Consider the following 23767-nt stretch of genomic DNA (forward strand, 5'->3'; position numbering starts at 1 on the left):
CCCTACCACAAGCTGGCAATCATACTCTCTTTCCCTCTCACACATACACACACACAGACAAACTCTTTCACATCTAATGGGGTCACATGGCAACCATTATCAAGCACTGCTAGGTACACCCCAGTGCATCATGGGAAAGGGTACACATACAAAGTGCCAAAAAGGTTAAATACTGTACTTTAAAATGCTTTCAGCTCGCCTCAGCTCAGGCTGAACTCAAAATTATTTCCCTAGTCAGCAGGCCTCCAGCAGAGCTGCATTAGTCTGTTTGGCAATCCAGGAAAGCAATTACTATAAGCAAAACACTGATAGAATCTGTTTCTTGACACTTGTTGTCCCTGCCTGATGTACTGATAAAAACCTGAAAGGAGGAGCACAGGATAGAAATGGATGGAAGAGGGCCCCTTATTGGAGATATAGAGTGAATGGGTTTAAAATCAGTATCTTTTAGAAACATGTTCCACTTGTTTTACTAAGAGGAAGGCTGGCATTCAACTGCTACCCCTTCAACTCAACGTCTATCAACGTGTATGTAAAAAGGCTGGAGGGTAAAGGCTGATTTATGCTAAGTCATGCGACACTTTTGATAAGTGCTGCTCAAAAGAAATTAAAGGGTCGTGCCGCGTTTTCAATTTATGCTTCGGCAAAAGGTTTCAGTCATCTCCATGGTAACCAGACGCTATCCTCCAGCCGGCTTGGTATATCATCCCAACTGGAACTAATTAAACAAGGATGTTACAGGTTATATAAAAATACAGACCAAGATATCAATAAGGAAGTTCAGTAAAAACTACAGTCTCCATGGAGACACTAGTAACACAACTCAATCATATTGTGCGACAAAATATGACGGTGTCCGCAATGTAACAAAATTCTCCAGGTGTGAGACATGAAAGGAAAGTGTTGAGCAACACTTTTTTCTGTCAAAAATACATAATTTCTGTTGAGCTACACTTATCAGAAGTGTTGAGTGACCTACCATAAATCTGCCTTCAGGGTTCTTGGATATTATTGCTAAATTCAAAATAAATTCTAACTCAAGTTATAGTTCCTAAATTAAACTCATATGCAGGCATGCAGGTGTGTAGAAATACATAAATACATAACCAGACACAGAAAAAAAACCACACACACCTAGTGAAGGTTGTGGAAACTCGAGAGATTCAGTTTATGGTGCTGCTTTGACTTACAAATTGTAGAGCCTGCTGTCTACTGTGGAAGCACAGAACTAAATGGTTGTGCATGAACAAGTACCTTTGTTAAAACACCATATGCACCTGCTCCATGCAAACAGCTCTTGAATATAATGAACTTCTCTGCTCAGGAAAGCTGCTCGGTGCACTCTTTGTCTTCAACCTGATTATCACATAATTCCACCTACAGAATCGAGTAAAGCCTGGTGCGTACAGGGCGTCAGTAGAAACGACAGATGTAGTTTCTGTAACTGTAACTGTATGTCTTTGTCAAATACATTTTCTATGCAGGAGATGAACAGAAGTTAGGGTGTGGATACAAACATGGAGAGTTGAGACACTATTGGGAGGCTTCAGAAGTGAACCATCTGCAAGTCGATGACTAAAGACACTGCTTGTGCTGAATCTACGTTTGATGATAAAACAGAATTAAAGATTATGTTTGGAGTGCCCTGAATGTGTCACCAATCTTCTCGCACTTATCAAAATTTCAAAGCCTTACCTTGTCTCTCAGATGATGTTCTGCTGCGTCAATGTTCAATGGGTCATCGAAGTTCAACAGGTCCTGTAGCAGAGAGAGAAAGGTACAGAGAGAAAAGGCAAAACAGCAAAGTTGAAGAAGAGTGCAAATATGGATCAAGAAAGTTGATTCATTTTCATCTTGACTGGGTTCGATACTTCTATGTGTAGGTCAAATTTCAGTTTCCCAATGAAAAATCAGCTGAGGTAGATATTGCCCACTTCAGCATAACTTTCTGTCTGCAATGTCACCCTGGATTCTGCAGCTACGACAAACAAAACATCATAATGACGCTGTTGATTTATTGATGCCATGCACAACAAAGTGAGGCAAGAAGCAGAGTGTTGTTACAGAGATAAAAAGGAGGATGGCCTGAGAGGTTGTTTCCTGATTAAGAGGTAAGATTTAGGGCATGGCCACGCCATCAGTACAGATTACCATCAACATTATCATCATAGACACAGTTCTGACCTCAGGGTAAGAGAGGATGTTTACAAAATGTGATCAATGATGGATTTATGCAAGCTTGCAATCAGCGAAGTATGCAAATACATTTGGACCAAACTAGAAAGATTACTTTCATCTGATAACTAGCAGACTGAATATCATCCAAGTATTTAAATGATCTATTATAAAAACCCCACATACTGTATTGTCTAATTTAAGCTCTGAGTATTCTTACAAGACCTGGCACAAGGAGACCTACAGCTGGTGAAGCGTACACAAGCATAATGTGTGATCTAATTTCCGTGTTTATATTTCCCTATTATCTCTAACGGTTCTTCATAATGAGAGAGATAATTTCCCCTAAGTCAGAAATTATGGTCTTATTACAGCTATAAAGAGAGATAACGAATGGCCTTGTTTTATTTGATCTGAGTTTGGACTAATGTCATCAATGTAACCTGCATACAGTGAGCAACTTAAAAAAAAAAACTTTTCTGGGTTTATTTGCTCAGAGGGGTAAACCAATGGTGCTCTCCCGATTAAAACAATATATTATAGGGGAAATGTGTGTATAAATATAAATCCACTCAAAATATACATATTTATGTATAGTATTGGCCATTTACCAGCTGTATGTAAATTAAAATTAATTTTTCAGGTACTTTTTTCACAACATATTCATGTTAATAAAGAAAAAAACAGGGAAAACTTACAGTAAACAAGGAGTTCAATCCCCAGACCACGTCCTAGAAAAAAATGAATAAAAAACATTACTGATCAAATTGTGTCACAAACAATACCAGTCAAAACTTTGAATACACCTTCCCATTCACATGAATGAGAAAGGGTGTCCAAACTTTTGACTGGTGCTGTATAAATTCATACACACACACACACACTTGACACAGGGGAACACAATATAATTACACCAAAAGTTAAAACAGCTTGTTAAACTCAGAGAGCAAGTCAAAATATTAACTAAATGTGTCCCAGTTCTAATCTCTCTAATATATATATCTGATGATGATACAAACATTCATTTGAATCGTCTGTATATAGGTGATGTATCTAAAATGCCTGGATGGAAACTGATTCTGATCTTATAGACTGATTGTGAAGATCCCGAACGTAGATAATAAGAAAGAGGTGAATTATTCTACTGACATTATTTCAGCTGCAGCCAATTAAGATGGATATTGAGGAAGATTTTCCTTACAGCAGACAAATTGAAGTTTTGTCTAGGGCCTTGGTAAGCAATACAAATTCTCCTGCCTTCCCAAAAAGTGAATACTAACACAATCATCATTGTCAGTGTGCTCTACTATTATACATCCATCCATTACACTCAATCAGGTAAATTCCTTTACAACCTTCAGTGAATATAATGGTTACAGTTATGTGAATAAACCACTCTGCGATAACCTTCACCGGGATTTCTGATCTTCTTCAACATTTCCCATGAGACAATGCAACTGCACAGCAGGACAAGAACATTTGTAAAAAGTGCAATATGTATCTACACATCAAATCCCCTGAACCTCCTGTCGGCAGGAGCCATGGGACTCCTTAACGAAGCACTACGACGTGCTACTATGACTCCACAGCAGGTCTGACAGTAGCTATAGGGGCTTTAGGGTTCTGTGTGTGGAAAAAAGAAAGGTGGCACCATAATTGCCTTTTCTCACTGTAGCTTACAACTTTCACTATCCCCCACTTTCTAATTACGGGGATAATCCTGTGAAATCCAATTAAGAAGTGTGAAGTGAACTGTGTGGAAGAGACTGAGATCATTCTTTTATGTGTGAGGCAAAATCAGGTTTGACCTAAACATTGCTTCCCTAACTATGTCAAACAATGTAACAAATAAATACATAGATATAAATTAACTGAATTTTTATATATTAAAATAATGACACTCCATCCAGCTATTTGAGTCAGTATTGGACTGATATCCAACATCAGCATCAGTGCATCTCTACTGGTGACAGAATATAACAGAGTACTGGAAGACCTCGGCTCTGCTGCTGTCAGCTGGTCCACTGATTGACAGAGTCAAGTTAAAGCTTTCAGTTATCTTTCGCTCACTCAACACACCTGTATTTATTTCATGTCCATAATGAGATGAAGCTTTCAATATTGATTTTTCAGGAAAAGCAATCAACTAGCAAAATGTCTGTTTTGCCAACCGTGAGATAAAAGCAAGTGAAAATAATTTTGTAGAGACTTCCAGGCTGTTTTTTTCTCTGTCTCCCTCTCCTCCTCCTCCTCCTCCTCCTCTTCCCCCACTACACACTGACAGGTATAAAAAATAACAAGAAAATGATATGTTATCATGGCACATACTAATAGCTTTACCAAACCTGAAAACCTAAACATTGTATTTTTTGATTCCTCATGAACTATCACCATACATTATCAGGGCCGCCCTGTTATTAGAGGCTTCATTCTTTTTTAAACTGTATTTGGAATATTTTTCAAGGCTGCAAATACGGTGCAAATGCCCTTACACTCACTGCAACCACATGTCTGTCCTTCCAAAAGGTAGAGGCTGTGAGTAAAACAGATAATCCCACAAATTATCATGATGGAGACATCAAAAGAAAAACGACCAAATTGAAAATTACCAATATTACAAGAAGAAGAAAACTATTTAGATCTGCTTCTGGGTTCGTTTTACAGCATCAAGAAAAGAAATGCGGTAGTACGTTTGTTCCAGAACCCGAACAAGGAAACATACACTCAATAAAAATCTTTATCCATCAATCATATGCAAACAATCAAACACATCGAGTAATCCAACAACAACAAAAAAAAGTCAGATCGCTCTGAAAAAAGACGCTGGGTGCAGCCACCTTTTCTCTAAGAGGCTGCATGCTGCTGCATACACTCTCTCCTCATTAGGAACAACTGAGAATAGATGCTGGCACTCAGAAAAAAAAACACTATATGGACACTCAGGCTCACTCGTAATTACCATGTGCATTGCTATAATGTGTGAATTCAATTATAGCTGTACACTGCAGATCCTCGTGTATTCAGAGAAATGCTTCAGAGGATAGATTTCTTCAAAAGAAGAAATGCTGTCAAATCAGTCCAACTACCTGTTTATGATATAATATGAACAACACGAGGCAAGCACAGTTCTGAGTGGAGGCATATACACACTATGCCAGTGAGAGCATGCTGATTTAAATTTTGACTTTGCAGTACTGTCCGCTTAAGTATATAACAGTAATTTGACACAAAAAACAGCAAAGTAGAAGTTGTCGGATTGAAATGGTGAATAAACACAGTAAAAAGAATCTCAAAGCAACAAAGTGGTGAGTTTGACGTGGCTTTATTTTGTACTCATTGCTTTGTAGATGTACATTGTGCTGAAATAACCATCTGAGCTATTATTGTAAAGGCATTTTATGTGGCCGTGTGTGTGTGTGTGTGTGTGTGTGTGTGTGTGCGCGCGTGGGCTGAAGTAGAGAAGAGTGGTGACCAGTGAAGAGGGACAGCATCACCCACTCAAAAACTAACACAATCCTTTCTGACTCACAGCTTTTGCACTTACTTTTTCCTCACATATTTATGTGCACTAACGCTGACAATCGATGACACACATGAACCGAAGCCCAACCACTCTCTCACACCTATGACCATATCCACACCTACGTTTCGGTAAACAATCATAGACCGGATTTCAACTGGGACCAGGCGCACAAATATAACAACAAACATCTACCGGCTGTCAGACACAGGCACAGGGGTACAAGTGCACATTTCTACCCCCTGACCTGAACTCCATACAGCTACAGGATGATGTCAGCTTATGCATGACCCTTGCCGTGTTATAGGTGACCATCACAGTCACAGTCAGAAGCTGAAAGGTGCATGATTTCAAAGCTAAACATTTTGAAATTATTGGAATGAACTTTGTAACTAATCCACAGCTAAACGGCCACATTTGCAGGCTTCATGTCATAAAGATTTCTGCACTAGAGGAGGTTAAAATGTATCTATAATTGTGTGCCGGCAACTGCAGTCTGGATATAATTGCGCTTTGCAAATAACAATTTGAAACCCGTTTTGAGAGGTCAAATAGACGTTTCTTTATTTGAATAGGATTTCATATAAATGTGGGTCAGTCTAAGGCGGGTAATACTTTCTATAGGCACTGTAGCTCAACACTTATCCCTGTTCCTGTAAGCTTGCTAGCTGTGCACTGATGACTCCTATCTCACCTTCTACAGGTACAGCAGCCTTACTTCATGTATCTGTATTGTAAAACCCTTCACATAGTACATGTGCATTCATGACAGTCCTGCTTTCCTTGTCTTCTTAGAGTCAAGGCCGAGGAAGAGAAGCATTGACAACATTCAAGAGCTAACAAAGACATTATTTCATTTCCACATGTAAAGCTTCGTTTTAAAGCGATGAAGATGCTGGTATGTTTACATGAAATGACAATATATTATGTTTGTCTCTCCTTTCTTTCTCAGGAAAAAAAAGCATGTTATTTCCACATCGACATGCTTTTCATATTTCTCCACTGTTTTCTGGTGGCCCCTGTATTGTAAAAGGCTCTTGGTGGGTTAAAGACAGGAACGTACATTATAGCACCAGGATTGTACAGCAGTATGTACTTCACACATACAGTACAGTCACCTGTGAAAATAATCAGGAGAAGGTAAATGAAACACAAAGTTGTGTAAGTGCACATCTCTATTTACAACACCTGTGTTCCCACGCTAAGACCCAATACATAAACCGATCATTATCACAGCTTTGTTACAGATTCATTGTATACTGTACATGCCTGTCACAACCTACCGCTACATCGACTACATAAATTGCAAAAATGGCAGGAAAGGCAAAAAAATCTCAATCGCAATCTGTCTTTTTCAGTATATGCTATACAAAAAAAGAGTGATGAATACGCTGCAGAGAGGTGATTTGTCATTCTGTCTCCTGTAGGTTGCTTTTATTTTTAGCAGAACATCGTGGAGAAGTCTTTGGAAGTTTCTGCATGATGTAAGTCAATACCTAGATATGTGGTTTTCAGGTCAATAGAAGGCCTAGCTTAACTGTAAACGTTATTAGCGTATCCATTTCCTCAATTTCATATTTTCTACAACCACAGTTACATCACTATCCTACTTTTCACACTAAACTACACTGGGTTGAGTTTGATGCTAAACAAATGGCTGCTTGCATAAGCAAATCAAAATTTCTGATGATGTAATCCAGTATCAGTTTTCCTCATGACAGCAATGATGGATGGATGGATGGATGAGTGGGTGGTTGGGTAGGTGGGTAGGTAGGTAGAGTACTTTATTAATCCTAAAGGGGAATTACAGGTGCATAGTTGCAAACAGTCTTGCATTGCAATACTTGCTGCTGGAGGGAATAATGTGATAACGCTAACATGTTACTTTGCAACCTATCGTCCCCATTATTATACATATAGACTATAAAGTGTAGAAAGAAAACTTTGATATATTTTTTAAAAACTTTCTTACATTTATTGAATAATTTATAAGCTACCAAACAAATCTGTTTTTAATAAATGCACACAGACCATATCGCTTTTTAAGTCTGCATCTATTGCTGCATTTTAAATGATGTTAACAGAAGGGCGGAGGAGCATTTCTTAAGCTGTCTGAGTGGTTCAAAATGCGTCATAAATGTGCAGTATGGAAAAGTCTGCAAATGCAACCACTCTAACCTGCTGCATGGAGTAGACTGGGAACAAACAGAATGCAATCAAAGCTGAACCTGATTTCACCTGATAAAAAGATGTGACGAAACAACTGTCATTAAAAGAGCTATTATTCTCTGGCAGAGATTTCCAATTCTTCTTGGTATCATGTGATTGACATTGTGCAAAGCATAACATAATGGGTTCAGTGATATGGAGACACTCAACCGGTCATGATGATATAGCAGCAAATCGAAATTTATCTAGCTTGACAATTTTCAATTATGTGAAACTTGTTCGGCAGACGAGTAGAAAAATAGCTTCGTCTGAAGGTAGGAAGAGAAGACTCCCTCGTATGCTAATGTGTGAACACAGCACCAGAAATAAAGCAAAAAAGGGAAAGGGATAGCCTGGATTGACTTATAAAACCTAAAACATAGGAAGACAACTCTGGAGGATAATAACTTCAAGAGCGGTCTTGGCAGGAAACTCGGGAGGTATTCAAAGAGGATTTACTGGATGACTCTATAAACTTGTAAAACTGGAGATGGAGGGAAAAGGGCCATTCGGCACCTCTAAAAACTCCATGTCCCTCCACTTCTGGAGGCAAAATGCACAAAACATGTACACAGTCGCATATTTCCATGAGTACAAGTCCGTCCCAGTGCAGCGATTGAGAGGTTGATCCGGTCTTCACAGCGATATGACGTGTGTCCGACTGGATGAGAATGTTGAAGGTAAAACTTAACATGGAAGGCAGAGCTTCACCATACAACTGCGTTTAGTTTCACTCCGTATTTGGCATCACACATAATTTTTGTCAAATCTTGAATAAGGATAACAGAGGGCGTCCTTGCTTTGAATTCAGTGACGGTTTTTGAACAGCTTGCAAAAGTCAAGGTTAAAGCACAAGGAGTCAAAGCACTACTTTATATGCAGTTGAAAAGCCTTTTATTGTGAAGTTTACTTTACGTGGCTCCACAAAAGGTTTTTCATGGTGTCCTGAGAGTATTCCAGTGTTTTCAACAGCATCAAAGTTCACAAACGAGATGGTAAATGAAAGAGAAATTACCTCTCTCTCTCTTTCTTTCTCCCTCAACCCAAATGACAGAAATCCATCTTAGTAACGGAGAACTTTGATCCCTACAGATGTTTGTTTTTATTGGTTAACTTCGCATATTGAGTATTTTGTAACTGTACAGGATGGTAAAATGAAAGTCTGGATCAGTAGATGTTGCTCGTTTTGGCATGATGATTTTTTTTTTTTTTTAATACCAAAAACAAAATCTCTTCATACAACATTGTGTACCAAATTAATGAATATAAAATAGTGGACTGTACTAACATGCTTTGATAATGTATGTTTACTGGGTTATTTTATGGAAATTTTGCTTTGCTTGTATTCAACATGATATCTTATTATCTCAATGAATGTATATGTGACACTAAAAGGTCATTTATTACTTTAGCCAGTAAAAAATATTCTTGGCCAGTGGATTTTTTCATCTACCAGTCCCCTTGGCAGGAGAGTTTGGACACTGGTGAAAGTGGTTGAATACAGAAAAAGCGTAACATGTCAAGGAGTGTTACTCTCAAGTCTTTTGCATTCAAAATTACCTTCTGTACTGAGACAACGCGTTTACAATATTAACCCCTTTGCTCTTTTCACCCTCATGATTTGAGCGTAATGCAGACAGTGTTTCTGTCACTGTGGATCGCATGTTTCTGTCAGAAAATATAGATTAGAGAGGCAATGGTTCATTCAAAAAACTTTTATACAGATCATGTTTTCTCTTTCTTGGACAATCTATTTGACCAACAAATATTTCTAAAATAAAATTCTTTTCATTTCTGCAACCTTGTAGCTTCCTTAATTCATTATTTCATATTAACTATAATAATGAAAGAAATCCACTACATTCCCCCAACTCTCTATCTAACAAACCCTGAATGCCCTGGAGTGAATGGGACTTCTGGGGCTTGAAATATCTGGCCTCTTATGGAAAACCTGCTGGCTCAATTCAAATTAATGAGAGCGCTGCGTTTTTTCATGCAGAGCCTAATTCTCAGTCTGAACACTGACTATTACCCACGCTCATTCAGCAGGACGACAGATATATTGACAATTACTGTGTTTACCTTGATCAAATAACATGCAAATGACACAAGGCGGTAACGGAATAACCACAAACACGCCTCTACACATATCAGACTGTTCGGTATTATGCATGTTTATGCCGTTGGATTACTGAGGCTCATCAATCCTGTGCATCACTGCCTCCTCTCTAACTTTCTTTTTAATAAAAATGGCGTTTCATGTGTTATTCTCGAGAGGCATTATGGCGCAAACGCTGCTGTCACAATAACTACGATATGAATTACAAATAATACAATATGATATGACCATTCACAACATGTTTTACAGCAGAATTATAACTGAAATGTATGGCAGCAATCATATCGGCCTAAACAGCTTCAACTTATAATTGTATTGATTTGAAACACAATAAATAAACTTTTCCATGTAATATTTGCTACTTCTGAAATGTTACTTGTCCTACTCTGCTTCTTTCACCCTCACTGCAAACTAAACATTGCAGAAACACAGGTTGCTATCTGACTTGACACTATCCCATAGTTTAAGAAACATAAATGATGTACACAGTACTGCATTTAGATCTAGAAAAAAAAAATACCAACAGCCAAAAACATTGGAGTTGTAACAGAGAGTAACATCATCTTAATTAAAAGCTATTTATTTTTATTTTTTTTACCTTTAATGTTCTGGTGGGGGCCCAGCCTGTGCCATCAATAGAGTGTTCCCGCAATAAGCTGCAGACATAAAAATAAAAAGTCATTTACAATACTTACAAGATATCTTAGACACTTTGTGGCTGCTTGTCAGTGTATTGTGTCTCTGAGTTATTGTTATGCCCCTTACACGACGCCAAAGGTGCTGCCAAATGTCATATACACCTCTGACTCCACACCGCTGTATACCATGTATAATATGACTATATATATATGGCTATTTCATTTAAGGGTTTGCCCTTTTGATTTCAGGCGATGTGTCTGAGAATGGATGCACAGCACAGGGGATATCGTCTTTCATTTGCTTTCATCAATTCCTTACCAGTAAAGTAAAATAAAATAAGAAAACTTAAGATAAGGAAGAGGGAGAAGTTACTAAGGTGCAGTACTGCTTACCTCAAGCAGATCTCTCCATTCTCTGTTATGTTAGGATGCCATATTCTGGTCAGACATCTCACTTTAGGAGGCTGTAGATTAACAGAGAGAAAAGCAATTGTTAAAATGTTAATAACTAGTATTTACTATTCAGAGCATTTCCATGTTAAAAGTCTTCACAGCAGGTGTAAATAGAGATAACTCCATGCTTTTGCTGCTGTGGCCATGTAACATACTTTTCCATGTTACGCGATGCAATTTATTTGTGTGAGGTGCATCAGTGGAATGTATTCAAATAGACCGGCCGCCAAAAACTCAGGCCAGTGTACACAGACGGGGTTTTAACTGCTACACTTGTTGGTCAACATGAACACATCTGTGCCTTTTGTGTCTGTTCTTTGTCTCTGTGTGTTTTGGGCTTTTAACTTGTCTGGTTAATGTTCACATTTGAGAAGGTTCAAATGTTCAAATTTTGACAGTTTAAAACAGCTTGCATGTTTTTAAATGTCTATACATTTAGAATAAAATTACTTTTTACATATCTGACACTCATGGACAGATTTATCGAGGCTTTTGCATTAGTAAATCGCTGGATTTACTAACTTCACACAATTGTGATAGTCACTTTTTTTTTTCTGCCTCTGAAAAGAAAGTGTAAACAAAGCACATCTGGCATTTACAAGAGCTGCAAGAAAGGCTGTAGTGGGGAAAAGGAATGTGCATTGGTTTCACATGACGGAAATATGACTTAAAAAAAGGCTGTTATGTTATGTTATGATAAGTTGTATTGATTTCCTCTTTACATCTATGTCTCTTTACTGCAATATACTATTTTTCTATTGTTGGAACTCTACACTCAACCTTCAGTTCAACTTGTTTGAAACCTTGAAGCAGTAACAGTCACATAGCATGAGAGTATAATCCTGATGTTGATCCTCATAGTATGTGAGAACGTGATGTTCGTTAGGGACAGCCCATGACTAGCGATGACATCTATTAGCACAACACCACTTAGGTTCATATTAACTGAACAGTTGCACTTTTTCAGTGCAGTTAGTCTCCTGATAGCAGCTTTAATGAAATAACTTTAAAAGAAAAGTTTTCCAAACAGAACAATAATTCAGGACCACCAGCTTTTGACAAATGCCACTAGAAAATACTAATCAGGAATAATTGTACAAATAAAACCTGAAGCACATCTATGAACTTAATGTTTTCTCATATTCAGAATATGATGTTTGTTTGGTTGAAGACAGCTATTTGTAATCCATAAGACTGTAAATAAGGGATATAAGAAATTAGTAACTGGACATTACAGGTAAAACCGAGGGTTTCTAGCACTACAGGAAGCTTCAAATTGGGCCAATTTCATCTTGAAAAGACACGAGTGTCAGCCTGATAATGAAGTACACAGACGGCCGTCTCTGAACAGCTGGCATTTTCAGATGTGGGGCTGGTCTTGACTGTGCAGAGGAAATAATAGGCCTTGACTTCATCTCACTTCAGCACGAGGAGACAGGTGGGGAACGAGATGCAGTGGTTTCATGGCGGCAGCTTTTTAGAGGAATTTACAGATTCTCATAAATGAGGTACAGCTACACAGCTTTGAACAAAGATCCTTTAACATCGGACACTCAGGATGTTGGAGAGCAGATGATCTGTGGATGTTTTTTTAATTGAGGGGGGGTTAATAATTTGAACAATAACAGTGACTGCATAACAACCATAAACAAACATAATAAAACAAATAAAAATGAATTAATAATGAAGATACACTTATTAAAAATGTTAAAATATTATATAATGAGGTTTAAAGTTATAGAAGCTAGGCTGATTTTAACTTTGTACATGTTTCCATTCTACACACACGATTTCTCTTCCTACCTCAGGTATTAATTACAGCCCAAAATACCTATTTAGTTAGACTTCTGAACAGGAACACCTTAAAATATAACTAATTATAATAATCAGACCAAACACATCATTTTCAGTGTTGCTGCGGGTGTGGTGGGTTTATTTACCAGCACTAGACCTCACAGCAGTCTTTCAGTAAATAAAGAAAAATGCAATTTGACTGTTTATCACCTAAAAAAAGGGCCCAAAAGCTTTTACTGAATTTCATCAGCTCTGCACACTTTCTGTGCCACAGAAGTGCAGAACTACAACAACGTGATAGATAAAAACTAATTAATACCCCACCTGTATTTACACATGCAACCTGTAAAGAACGAACGGTGAAACGCTGTTCTGAGAGTCAGAGAAGGGACTGTTGTACTGCGAGCTACAGGTTTCAATCCAGGCTGCAGACTCCTTTTATCAACTGGTTTGATGTGTATGTTAATAAACTAGGAGCTCTCCTTAACTACAGCTGTGTGGTTCAATAAATATAGATTTAATGTGACCTTATTGAAGGAGAGCGTCTGAAACTTAACCTTTCTGTTTGATGAGACTTCTCTTCACCAATCATTTCACGCTCTTCACCGCTGCTCCTGTACTCGTGCACCACTTGGCCCGACATTATACATCGATTAATTTCATGATTAGTTTCATGGGTGAATGTTTATTATTTTTTATTCTGTGGAGGGCGTCGTGAAAGTGCTACAGATAACTGCATGCGTGTGTGTGTGTGTGTGTAAACATGTAATAAAGGACTTGGACAAAAGACAAAGATACAAGGTGTTCACATTGTGTTCATTGGTAAAGATACACATGAAATGACGATATCTCACACACAAACAAAAGACACAGATTGGTGCGTACGCTACGTGAACACACACTGGCGGTGGTGAGATAAAGCCTGTGTAGCAAGAATGAATGGAAGAATAGACAAAAGGAGAGAGGTGGGCAGAGTAAGTCTCACGCATGAAGGTCAGGTGAAAAAAATGATGCGGTATGCCGCAGACGCCCCCAGAATCCACCGACACATCCAAGCCCAGTACCTTAATATTCCTATATGAATATTAAAGTCCCCCTCCACTCAAAAAAAAATGTTTTTGTTCTTGTTCCTACAGTTGAATGTTTGAGCTTCGCTGTGCAGAATAATGTATGTGCAGAGTTTGAAGGGGGAAAGTTTCTCTGTGTTTTTAAGGGTCGGGCCTACGATCATGGTTTGTGAAATCCCAACTAGTTTGGAAGCCACTCCTGTAAAACGGTGGATAAATTGTTTTTGAGCGTCACACGACCCCCGTGAAATGACTTGTTTCACTATCAGAATTTGATCCATTCGGTCTGATAACATTTGGAAAGTCTAGAGGAGCCACGTGATTAAATTGTTTTATCCCCCGTTCAAGTTAGCAGAGAGCTAACCGGAAATTAGCCGGCTCAGCCAGCGGAAGTCTGCATTCATGCGTTCATCCGGCCAGTGTGGGAACGTCAAACCCCGACACCAGATTAAAAACGCTGGTTTACTGTGAAATCCAGAGAGATTTATCTGACAGTGATAGGCTTAATCAGCAATGTGTGAACTCTTTTGGCAAGGGTTTGAATGTAACAGACGTTCAATTATATGTTAAAGTTCCGCACTGCAGGTTCAACAAGATAATTGAACTTTTTTTGGTGGAAAAACCACATCAGATACAAATTACTACTCAAAGTAGAGCATTTTATATACGTCTTAAAACATGTCTGGAGGGGCTCTTTAATGGAAAGCAAATGCAACATCTGCATATTTACAACACTGATGAAACCATAAACACATTTTTAGTTAGTTACGTGTTGATATGGAGACATGACAGACCATTATGGGTCATTATATCACATATACACACATATATATACACATATATAGACCAACCAATGAAAGATAACTGGAGCACTCACCACCATGTTATAGGCTTCTGGGACGTCTATTTCAAACTGAAACTTTCCACTTTGGTAGTAACCTTCATCTGGAAGGAAAGAAATAAAGAGAGAAAAAAGGGTTTAAATAACATATATATATACAAAAATATATGTTTGATGATAAACATCAATTGACAATCATCATCATACACTGCTAATCATGGTTTAGAAATGTGTCATCAAGACTTCTCTTGAGGCTTCTTGATCTCATACACCAGAGGCTCAAAAAACATCTCCGAGGAAATCATCTTCAACAAAGACCTGAACCTAACATCACAATATTATATCGATTAATCTGTCGATTTGTTTTTTCAATTAATCGATTAGTTGTTTGGTCCATAAAATGTCAGAAAATGGTGAAAAAGGTGACATCTTCAAAATGTCTTGTTTCATCCCGACCAAAATATTCATATTTGAGAAGCTGGGATTTGGACATTTTTTCTTAAATTTTCTGACAGCCAGATATACTGCAGCGTAGAGTACACAAGAGCTTCTTGCAATAAGGACAATTCAGAAAATACATAAGTTTTCTTCTATAAAAATAAAAACTAATGTAATGATATGGATTATAGAAGCTGGGGCCTCGTTCGCTGCATTAAAACATTCACAGGGCTGTGTTGGTGCAGATGTGCTGGGACAGGAACTGATGAGCAGACAATATACAATCCAAAAAGGCCAGTTTGGATAAAAACAATTTGCAAGGTAAACATATTAGAATTAATTTACCCAGAATTTGCACTTGCACATGCTTGATTGGCCCAGTGCAGCACACTGCCAGGTGAAGTTGCACTAGAGCTGCGCCAGGTTCAGCTTTTTTTTTGTTTTTTTTGGTGGAGCGCTCTGCACTGGGAACCCCCCCGCTGTGCCGACGCAGTGGTCTCAGCCGAGATCGAACAGCTCTCGTGTGACGGATAAATCTTTGACATTAGAGTGAAGTAGAGAGTAGAGAGGACCAATTAGAGCGATTGGATCTCAATCTAGGATGTATTCTCAGGGGATAAAGGGCTAAGACGTGATCTTTCAGTCCAACCACGTCCTGTTGGCCAAACATAGCACCGGCTTAATTCTCATCTTCCATCTTGCAAACCTTACCGCGCGCACACACACACACACACACACAGACACAGTCACCTGGTAAACACCACTGGGACACTAATGTAAAGAGGGCTAAATACACATGTAAGCATAAAACATGTAAACTCACTCACGAATACGTCACAAATGGATTGTTTCCCAGTCAAACGCGGTGACATTCTCCACACATGGAGCCTTTAAAGCCAATTAAAGTCTTGCTCAGGACATTGGATCTATTTAAAACGAGTCTTAAATTAGTTAGATGACATTAACATTTGTTGTGATCTTACATGGACACATGATAAGAAAAGGACAGGCGTCAAATGACTACAGCGGTTTCGGGGATTAGAGAAGGACAAATTGGGGACGAGACTCTTGACACTGACAGAAAGAAATGACTGCCTGCGGTCCTTTCACCTGCACGGCCTGTTAGAGCTCACAAGTGGACTGATAAGTCTCGGCAACTTCTGATTGAACTCAAGAAGGTGAGAGAGAGAGATTGAGAGGAAGGGAAAGCACTCGGTAATAAGCCACGTAACAATCTTACTGTGTGTGTGTGTGTGTGTGTGCGTGAATGAACACCTTCATGTGCTCTCTTGAATGAGCAGCCGTTACCCAGACTTGTACCTTCTGTCTCAGAACACCTTGCTCAAATGCAAGACACTTCATACACAAACACATATTCACACAAACGGACTGAACTGTTATTTTTGTTGTGTGTTTCTACAATTCCACAGGACATTTTGTACCATCTTCTTTAAATATATGGAGAGGCAAAATTTAAAAATGCCAAAATTGGCATTAAAACAAGCTGATCCCTTTCTTTCTCTCTCTCTTTGACCTCAAACACTGAGCTATTCGGGATAATGTCTTGGTAAAAGGGCTATCTAAACCTCACCCGACTCCATTCACTGTAACAAAGACAGAGGTACACTTCAATTAAACCTGTCAAACAGTCCGTCCTGCATTATCAATGAGAGGAGACAGAGAGGGGGGAAAGACACACGAGCTTGAATAAGTGTTAAACAGAAAAAGGGGAGGAAAGAAAGAAAGAAACCGAAAGGATGGACGGACTCAAAAGGGACGAGAGAATAACAAACACAGGAAGAAAAAAAAAAACAAACTGAAAGAGGGAGAGAAAAGCATCTACCGACTAACAGCTGCAGTCAGAGGTCATAAATAATTCATGAATGTCTTCAGTACGCTGGAACAATCAGTCTTTACTGTCATGAGACACTGGGCTTTGCACACACACACAAATACACACACAAGCACACGACCCAACTCCGTATCTTCTAGGTAAATAAATTCTAGACTTACAGTATGTTCAAATGACAGAAAGATGTTCATTGGTTACTTAGTTAATAAGAAGTTTGCCCACAAACTGACAAATGTTTTACTTCTTATTACAGTATATACAAACAGTACTGTGTAAAAGTTTTAGGCACTTCAGATGTTTAGATTCTTATTCATAATGTTATACCATCATCAAGGAGGCATCTCATCAGTCCCTAATATATTCTGCGGCATGACAACGAGCCCAAACATACAGCCTGACTCATAACGATCTATCTTCAGCGACAAGGAGAACGAGCAACAGACGGTTTGGCCCCCACAGAGGCCTGGTCTCAACATCATCGAGTCAGCCTGGGATCACATGAAGAGACAGAAGCGACCGAGACCCCTTAAAAGAACTGTGGCAAGTTCTCCGAGATGCTTGGAACCAACAACCTGCCGAGGAGAGTCAGCTCTGTTTGTTGTATTTGGTCTGGACCAAAGTTTTAAAAAGAAAAAGGTACATTTTTGCCTTTTAATTCTGGTATGCTTTGTGTTCAAGCTGACTTTTTATAAACCAATCAAAACACAAAGACCTGCGGACTGATTCGTTGATTGGACAGTTTTGGTGACCCTCCCCCCTGCATCTGCTACACCGTCGGATTCCAGCGACTCACAGCGAATCGCACAGCGCTTTTACTGCTCCTCGTGTGTTTATTTATCATCTCTGGCGGTCACTAAGAGCACGCAAAGAAATAAATATCGAGATCCAAACAGTCTCAGTCTGGTTGTTTGGAGTTCAGATCACAGCTTTTCACACCAGCCTGAAATAACCGAGCAGACGCACAAGAATTCCTTTGAACCATAATCAACAGGTTAAGTGTGAAAGCACCTTTACTTATAATATAAATGGAGCCTTTGTGAGGATCAATACTGTTGACAACTTCACTACAGAAAAAGGAAAACACTGTGAGGAAAAAGTGGTAGCCATCCCGCCCAGATTAATGATTAAAATTGTAGGAAGGAAGATTGAAGCAGAATGACATGTACGGGCCATGATTGGTGTTGACAGATAATTATTGTTTCTGGCAGAGCTCTGAAAGACACATCCATCCATAATTGTCAGAACACTAGAAATAGATTATAGCTTATCTGAAAAACCCCAACCCACGAGGATGTTTCTGTTTATCGTGGCACAGAAAATCTCGGGACTGACAAAGTACATTTTCTTCTGTTTAGGGAAAGTGTCCACTTATCTATAATATGTATGTTTCATTTTTTTTATTCATGTAGTTTGGTGGGCAGAGGGAGATACTGGAAAGATACATGTCCTTGTCAGAGTCTTGTCTCTAGAAGCATATTTCAAATGTATAATAATTTGTCTCCTATTTCCATTGATCATTCGATAGAAGAGAGCACGTCACACACACACACACACACACACACACACACACACACACCACTATGCAGAGTTGAGCTTCTGATTGATCCGTTTAGCCTCCATAAGCTGCTCTTGGTTGTCCAGCAACAACACACTTTACCCAAAAGTACCTTTCACCATTTCCATCGCATTTCACCATGTTAAAATAGTCAAATATTCCAAAACACGAGGTGAACATGTGTAAAAATGCTCCCTGAGAGTTAAAAGCCAGAGCTTCAGCCTGCTCTGAACGCTCCATTTGCAAGGTTACCTCTACTTTCACGTCGAACTGATGTCAGATTGTTCACACATGCCCACAAACGTCTGTCTCTTCCACTGTCTTTGTTGCTAAGTTTGTTGCTAAGGTTGTTTCACAGGTTGTTCGCGTTGTCCACTTGCATATTTCGGATCAGATTTCAGCTCAAACGTGTAGGGATGTATTTAAGAAGTTGACATTTTGAGTAAAGAAAAGAGAGAAAAAATCTGACTGCTACTGTTTGTTTATGTATCCTCCAAAATTCAAAGGCTATGGACTCTGCTCCAGAAAGTAAATTTACAGATATACCAACAACAACGACATGACCATAAATTTTTGAGGAAAAGGATCTAAGACAAACACAAGTGTACATCTACAGTTTTCTGAAGTAGGTCTTTGTAGGACGGCAGGAAGCAAACTAATACTGGAGCAGTTAAACCCAGACATGACTCACATCCACAATCAGTGGAATAACTGTTAACAGCAGATTGAGCGTGACCACATCTGAGCAACCATGCAAGAAGACTGTAAGATATGACTGCTGCAAAAGGTCCTTCTATTAAGTATTGATAAAGGATTTATATGCATATAAATATAGTATTATTTTGTGAAAAAGGTGTAATTAAAAAAACATTTAAAAACTTAGCTATCATGCCATAAACGTAGCATTTTTAGGAGTTAACACAACTCTTGGTATCCCTAAACTCTCGCTCATACACTCATGTGCACAACACGTTAATTATGCGTGTGCAAATCAAGCAGAAAGAGTACGCATGTGAGTCACAAAGAAAACGCAATTTGCATATCCATTTTCATTCATCATTGTATTTCTGTGAATTCAAACGACAACATGTGAGAATGTGTTCACCCCCAGAGTGTTGCTGCTGTCCCCATTCCTCAGAGACACAGGGGTCTGAGGCCACGGGGTCACAGCACTGAGCCGCTGCCTGGGAAGAGGAAACCGAACTAAACAGAGTAACTAGAGAGACATTCCAACTGATCCCATCATTTACTGAGCAAAAGATTGATTTTTATGTAGCAAAAGAGATGTAAGATTCATGTTGGTGAAAACGCATTTTGATAAAATATGACAGAAACCATTTTTTTTAACCCTATCTTAACAAAAGCAGCTTGGTAGTGAAAATATGACCTGGATGAATATTACACCATGCACCTCCAAGATAGCGACAGAAAGACTGTGTTGTTGTTGACAAGACGTAATGAACAAGTTCATAGCGTTAAGATGTGTGACAAGAACTTTATCTGTGTATATTTTTTTTACATTCTTGCTGCTCTGTAAAACTTCCACAGAAGTGTGTAGAAAATGTTTAATGAGCACATGAAAACCACTAAATATGAATTAAGGATTAACAGTCAAAACAGTTTCAGTACAAAAGGGATAAAAGCATATTTTTCTCAATGTGTGTGTCTTATAGGTGGACCCGTTAAGACATGGGCCTTCATTTTTTTTTTGAAGCAACAACTGTCAATCAAATGCTTTAATTATGGAATTATCAGTATAATGAGTATGTTCATCTAGATTTAACGGTGCTAATATCTCCCTGAGAAACCGAGAGAACAGAAGAAAACACAAAAAGGAAAAAAAATAGAAACAAAAAGGATTCAAGAAAAGAAGCTCTTACGTAAGCCGGGAGTCCCGAATTCTCTTCATAACGAGTTGAGATGATTCTGCCTGAACACAAATACTTTCCCTGCCGTGAAAATGTAAGCTTCTCAGTGTCTATTATGTAGCTACTGTATCATTCTTGAAGGAAATTAGACAACACAGAGGCTGTTGTTGTTTTTAACGTCTGGTTCATGTCACATCGGGTTCTATGATGGCATTTTTTTTTATGCCAGAACACATACACCTGCTAACAATATAAAATTAAGGCAGATATCAGCAGCTTTAAATAATGGGGATGCAGAGCAGCAGACGAGTGAAACGTAAAAAGAGAAAGATTTTAAACAAAGGACATAAACCGAAAACAGTAAAAGAGGAAGTGAAAGGAAGTGAAAAGGAGGAGTGGACGTGTGTGTGTGTGTGTGTGTGTGTGCGTGTGTGTGTGTGTGTGTGCGTGTAGAGGGGGTGGTGGGTGGGGGTGTTAAGAGGAGAGATGGAGGTTTTGAATAATTGAGCGAGTCTTTCTCTGGGAACTCAACCTCCTTATCAACTTTTCTTAAAGAACATGACACCAAACCTTTTCTCTAATTGCTGATCTTTGCTTTTCTCTGCAGGTATTGCTTACAAAGGCCTTTGTGAAAACTAAGCTGTTACTGAGTTACAGTGCCTATTCGGGTGGCAGGGAGACAGATGAATCACAGAGACACACACACACACACACTCACCGGTGACTTCATTAGGAACACCTGTTCAATTTAAAGCAAACCAATGCAACAGCTCTGCTATATATTCTACTTTTACCAAGCTTGTGCATTTTCAGTTTTTCTTGATATTGTCAGAAAGGTTTGTTATTGAGGTCGTAGCGGATGGTGGTGTGTTATATCGTGCTAATATTTTGTCCACTCCATTGACATACAGACCAACTTTGGTCTGTAAACTCTACTTGCCATAGTTGTGCAAACACTATTTTTTTGTGCTAAGTAGGATTATAACCTGAATACAGTGGGGTAGATAATCTGGCTCAACTATTGGCTTATTTACAACCCGTCTGATCATCTGACTGCTTGTGGTTTTTGCCCTCGTTTGCTGGAATTTGTAACTTATCCTTGAAATCCAACTGGAACTGCTCTGTAAACTACTTGTCCCGTGTTCTCCCTTAGTTTTGCATTCATGTGATGGAATACAGGAGCCTGCTTCACAACACATGACTCTGAACAACAACCCATGTTAACCTTCCTGCTAAACTCTCCTTCTTGTCTAACTTACAGACATGAACACACGTCTTGTCCTGCACTTCGCTTGTTGAGCCACGAGCCACCAAACAAACATTCACCGGGGAAAAGCGCACCGCTAATGTCAGTCTGCAGGCTAGATAGATCATTAGCTGCTCAGCTGTATTAAATTAAACAGCATGTAAACATTCCTAAAAATGTCACACCGGTCCATATGGATCCTTTAACAGTACATTTAAAAAAAACAACAAAGAGGACAACAAACAAACAAGTAGGGATGACTATGAAAAAATACCCTTTCTCCATCTTTCTATTACACACACACACACACACACACACACACACACACACACACACACAGTGCTGTCAGTCTTTGGCTCGTGATCTCAGTGTTATGTATATTTGAAGAGATGAAGACGGATTGCGACATTTTATAAACGAGGGAAATGAGAAGGTGACAATGGGCTTGAGGACAGAGAGAGAGAGAGAGAGAGAGAGAGAGAGAGAGAGAGAGAGAGAGAGAGAGAAACAGGAAGTGAAGGGTAAGAGTGCCTCCAGAGATTTGGGTAATTCCACAGCAGCGCGTTTGGTTTGCACAACAAATCGACAGGTAGCCCACTTAGCTTGGAACACTGCTGAGCAAGCAGGCGAATAATGACACTGCAGCTGTAACGTCGAAAATACACAGAATACTCAAGTGCCATTTCGGGGGAATACTTAAAAAGATACACACAGCCTCACGAAACAAATTGCACTAACACTTGCAGTCTTGCTCTCCATCACACCTAACATCCCCTCCTCTCCCACAACACACACACACACACACACACACACACACACACACAAACACCGACGTATTTTCTGTAAGTAAGATGGTACAAAATGAGAAAGCAGTTGTCCTAAATGCAGGCTGGAGCTCTGTGTATTCAGAGAGCTGTGTCACAGTAAGATGGCAATTTGTATTCCGATTTTCCCATTTGTTAGAGTAGTAAGTTATGACATGTGGTTCCTCTATCTCCAATACATAAAAAAGTGATGGCCTGGAGATCATTAACAGTCAGATTTCTATAATAAATTCAAAACAAATGTTCCAAAATGAACTGAAAAGCTTTAAACGCTTCAGAATAATTCATATGAGCTTCTGTAATATCAAAGCCTAATGACTGTAAAATCTACATTTTGCAGTATATTTGAGCTTCGATATCATTCTTGGTCCTCGTTAGTTTTAAACCTACTCAGATGTTGGGTGGTTAATCATAGTCCTTTTATTGGCTGCAGAGTTTTTAACAAGAGGTTAGTAAAAACCTTATCAAATCTGTTGCACAGTCAATTGTCACTGGTTAAGTTTAATAATAAGCAACCAAATATACTGCTTCCATAAGTGTCTACGTATAATATTATCATTTCAATGGTGGGTGCCAACATGACAGTAATGATTTCTTTCTGCATCCCATGTTAAAAAAAAAAGCCATTATTAAATTATGAATGCAGTTATTAAAGTAAGGAGTTTTTTTTTGGCTCTTACCAGGAGACACTGCCAGCTGAAAATGATGCAGTTTGTCCTCATCTGGGAAATTGGCTTTGCACGTACCTGAAAGTGGAGGGAGGAGAGAGAGACGGTTAGAAATGAGTCGAAGGTTAAAGTTAGAAGCAGCTGCATGAAGGTGCACCACTACTTCTTATTGCTTGCTTTTGCACCGTAAAATGGCATTAAAATCAGTAACATATTGTATTTCCATTCAGTCTTTCCCCACATTGTTCATATTGTCCACACAGAATGCAGGACTTGTTAAAAATAAATAAATAAATAAAAATCATGGCTGTGGGGCTCCCTGTGGCACCACATTCCCCCCTGGTGTTCAAGGATATGTACTGCGCTCAAGACCACTAACATCACCTGGGAGAGAGATTTTTAACCGTGTTCACGTAGAAGAAGTGTTTAATCTGACTAAACAAGCTAACTGAATAAGTTAAGTTTCATTATCAACTCTCCTTACACTCCTTTTTTGTACAC

The 23767-nt window shown here is 38.9% G+C and overlaps 1 protein-coding gene across 1 annotated transcript in view; it reads right to left on the bottom strand.

Annotated features, from left to right (window-relative positions):
• The window catches only part of ube2f (ubiquitin-conjugating enzyme E2F (putative)), a 47048-nt gene that overhangs the window by 12327 nt on the left and 10954 nt on the right, over positions 1-23767 (bottom strand). Inside the window, exons 4-9 of the mRNA XM_044365833.1 lie at positions 23279-23344; positions 14852-14919; positions 11054-11124; positions 10621-10678; positions 2874-2906; positions 1696-1758 (exon numbers count right to left, since the gene is read on the bottom strand). Coding sequence (XP_044221768.1) covers positions 1696-1758; positions 2874-2906; positions 10621-10678; positions 11054-11124; positions 14852-14919; positions 23279-23344 — 359 coding nt within the window. The remainder of the gene's footprint in view (positions 1-1695; positions 1759-2873; positions 2907-10620; positions 10679-11053; positions 11125-14851; positions 14920-23278; positions 23345-23767) is intronic.

The sequence above is a fragment of the Thunnus albacares genome, chromosome 11 (genome assembly GCF_914725855.1).
Source record: "Thunnus albacares chromosome 11, fThuAlb1.1, whole genome shotgun sequence".
Taxonomy (NCBI): domain Eukaryota; kingdom Metazoa; phylum Chordata; class Actinopteri; order Scombriformes; family Scombridae; genus Thunnus; species Thunnus albacares.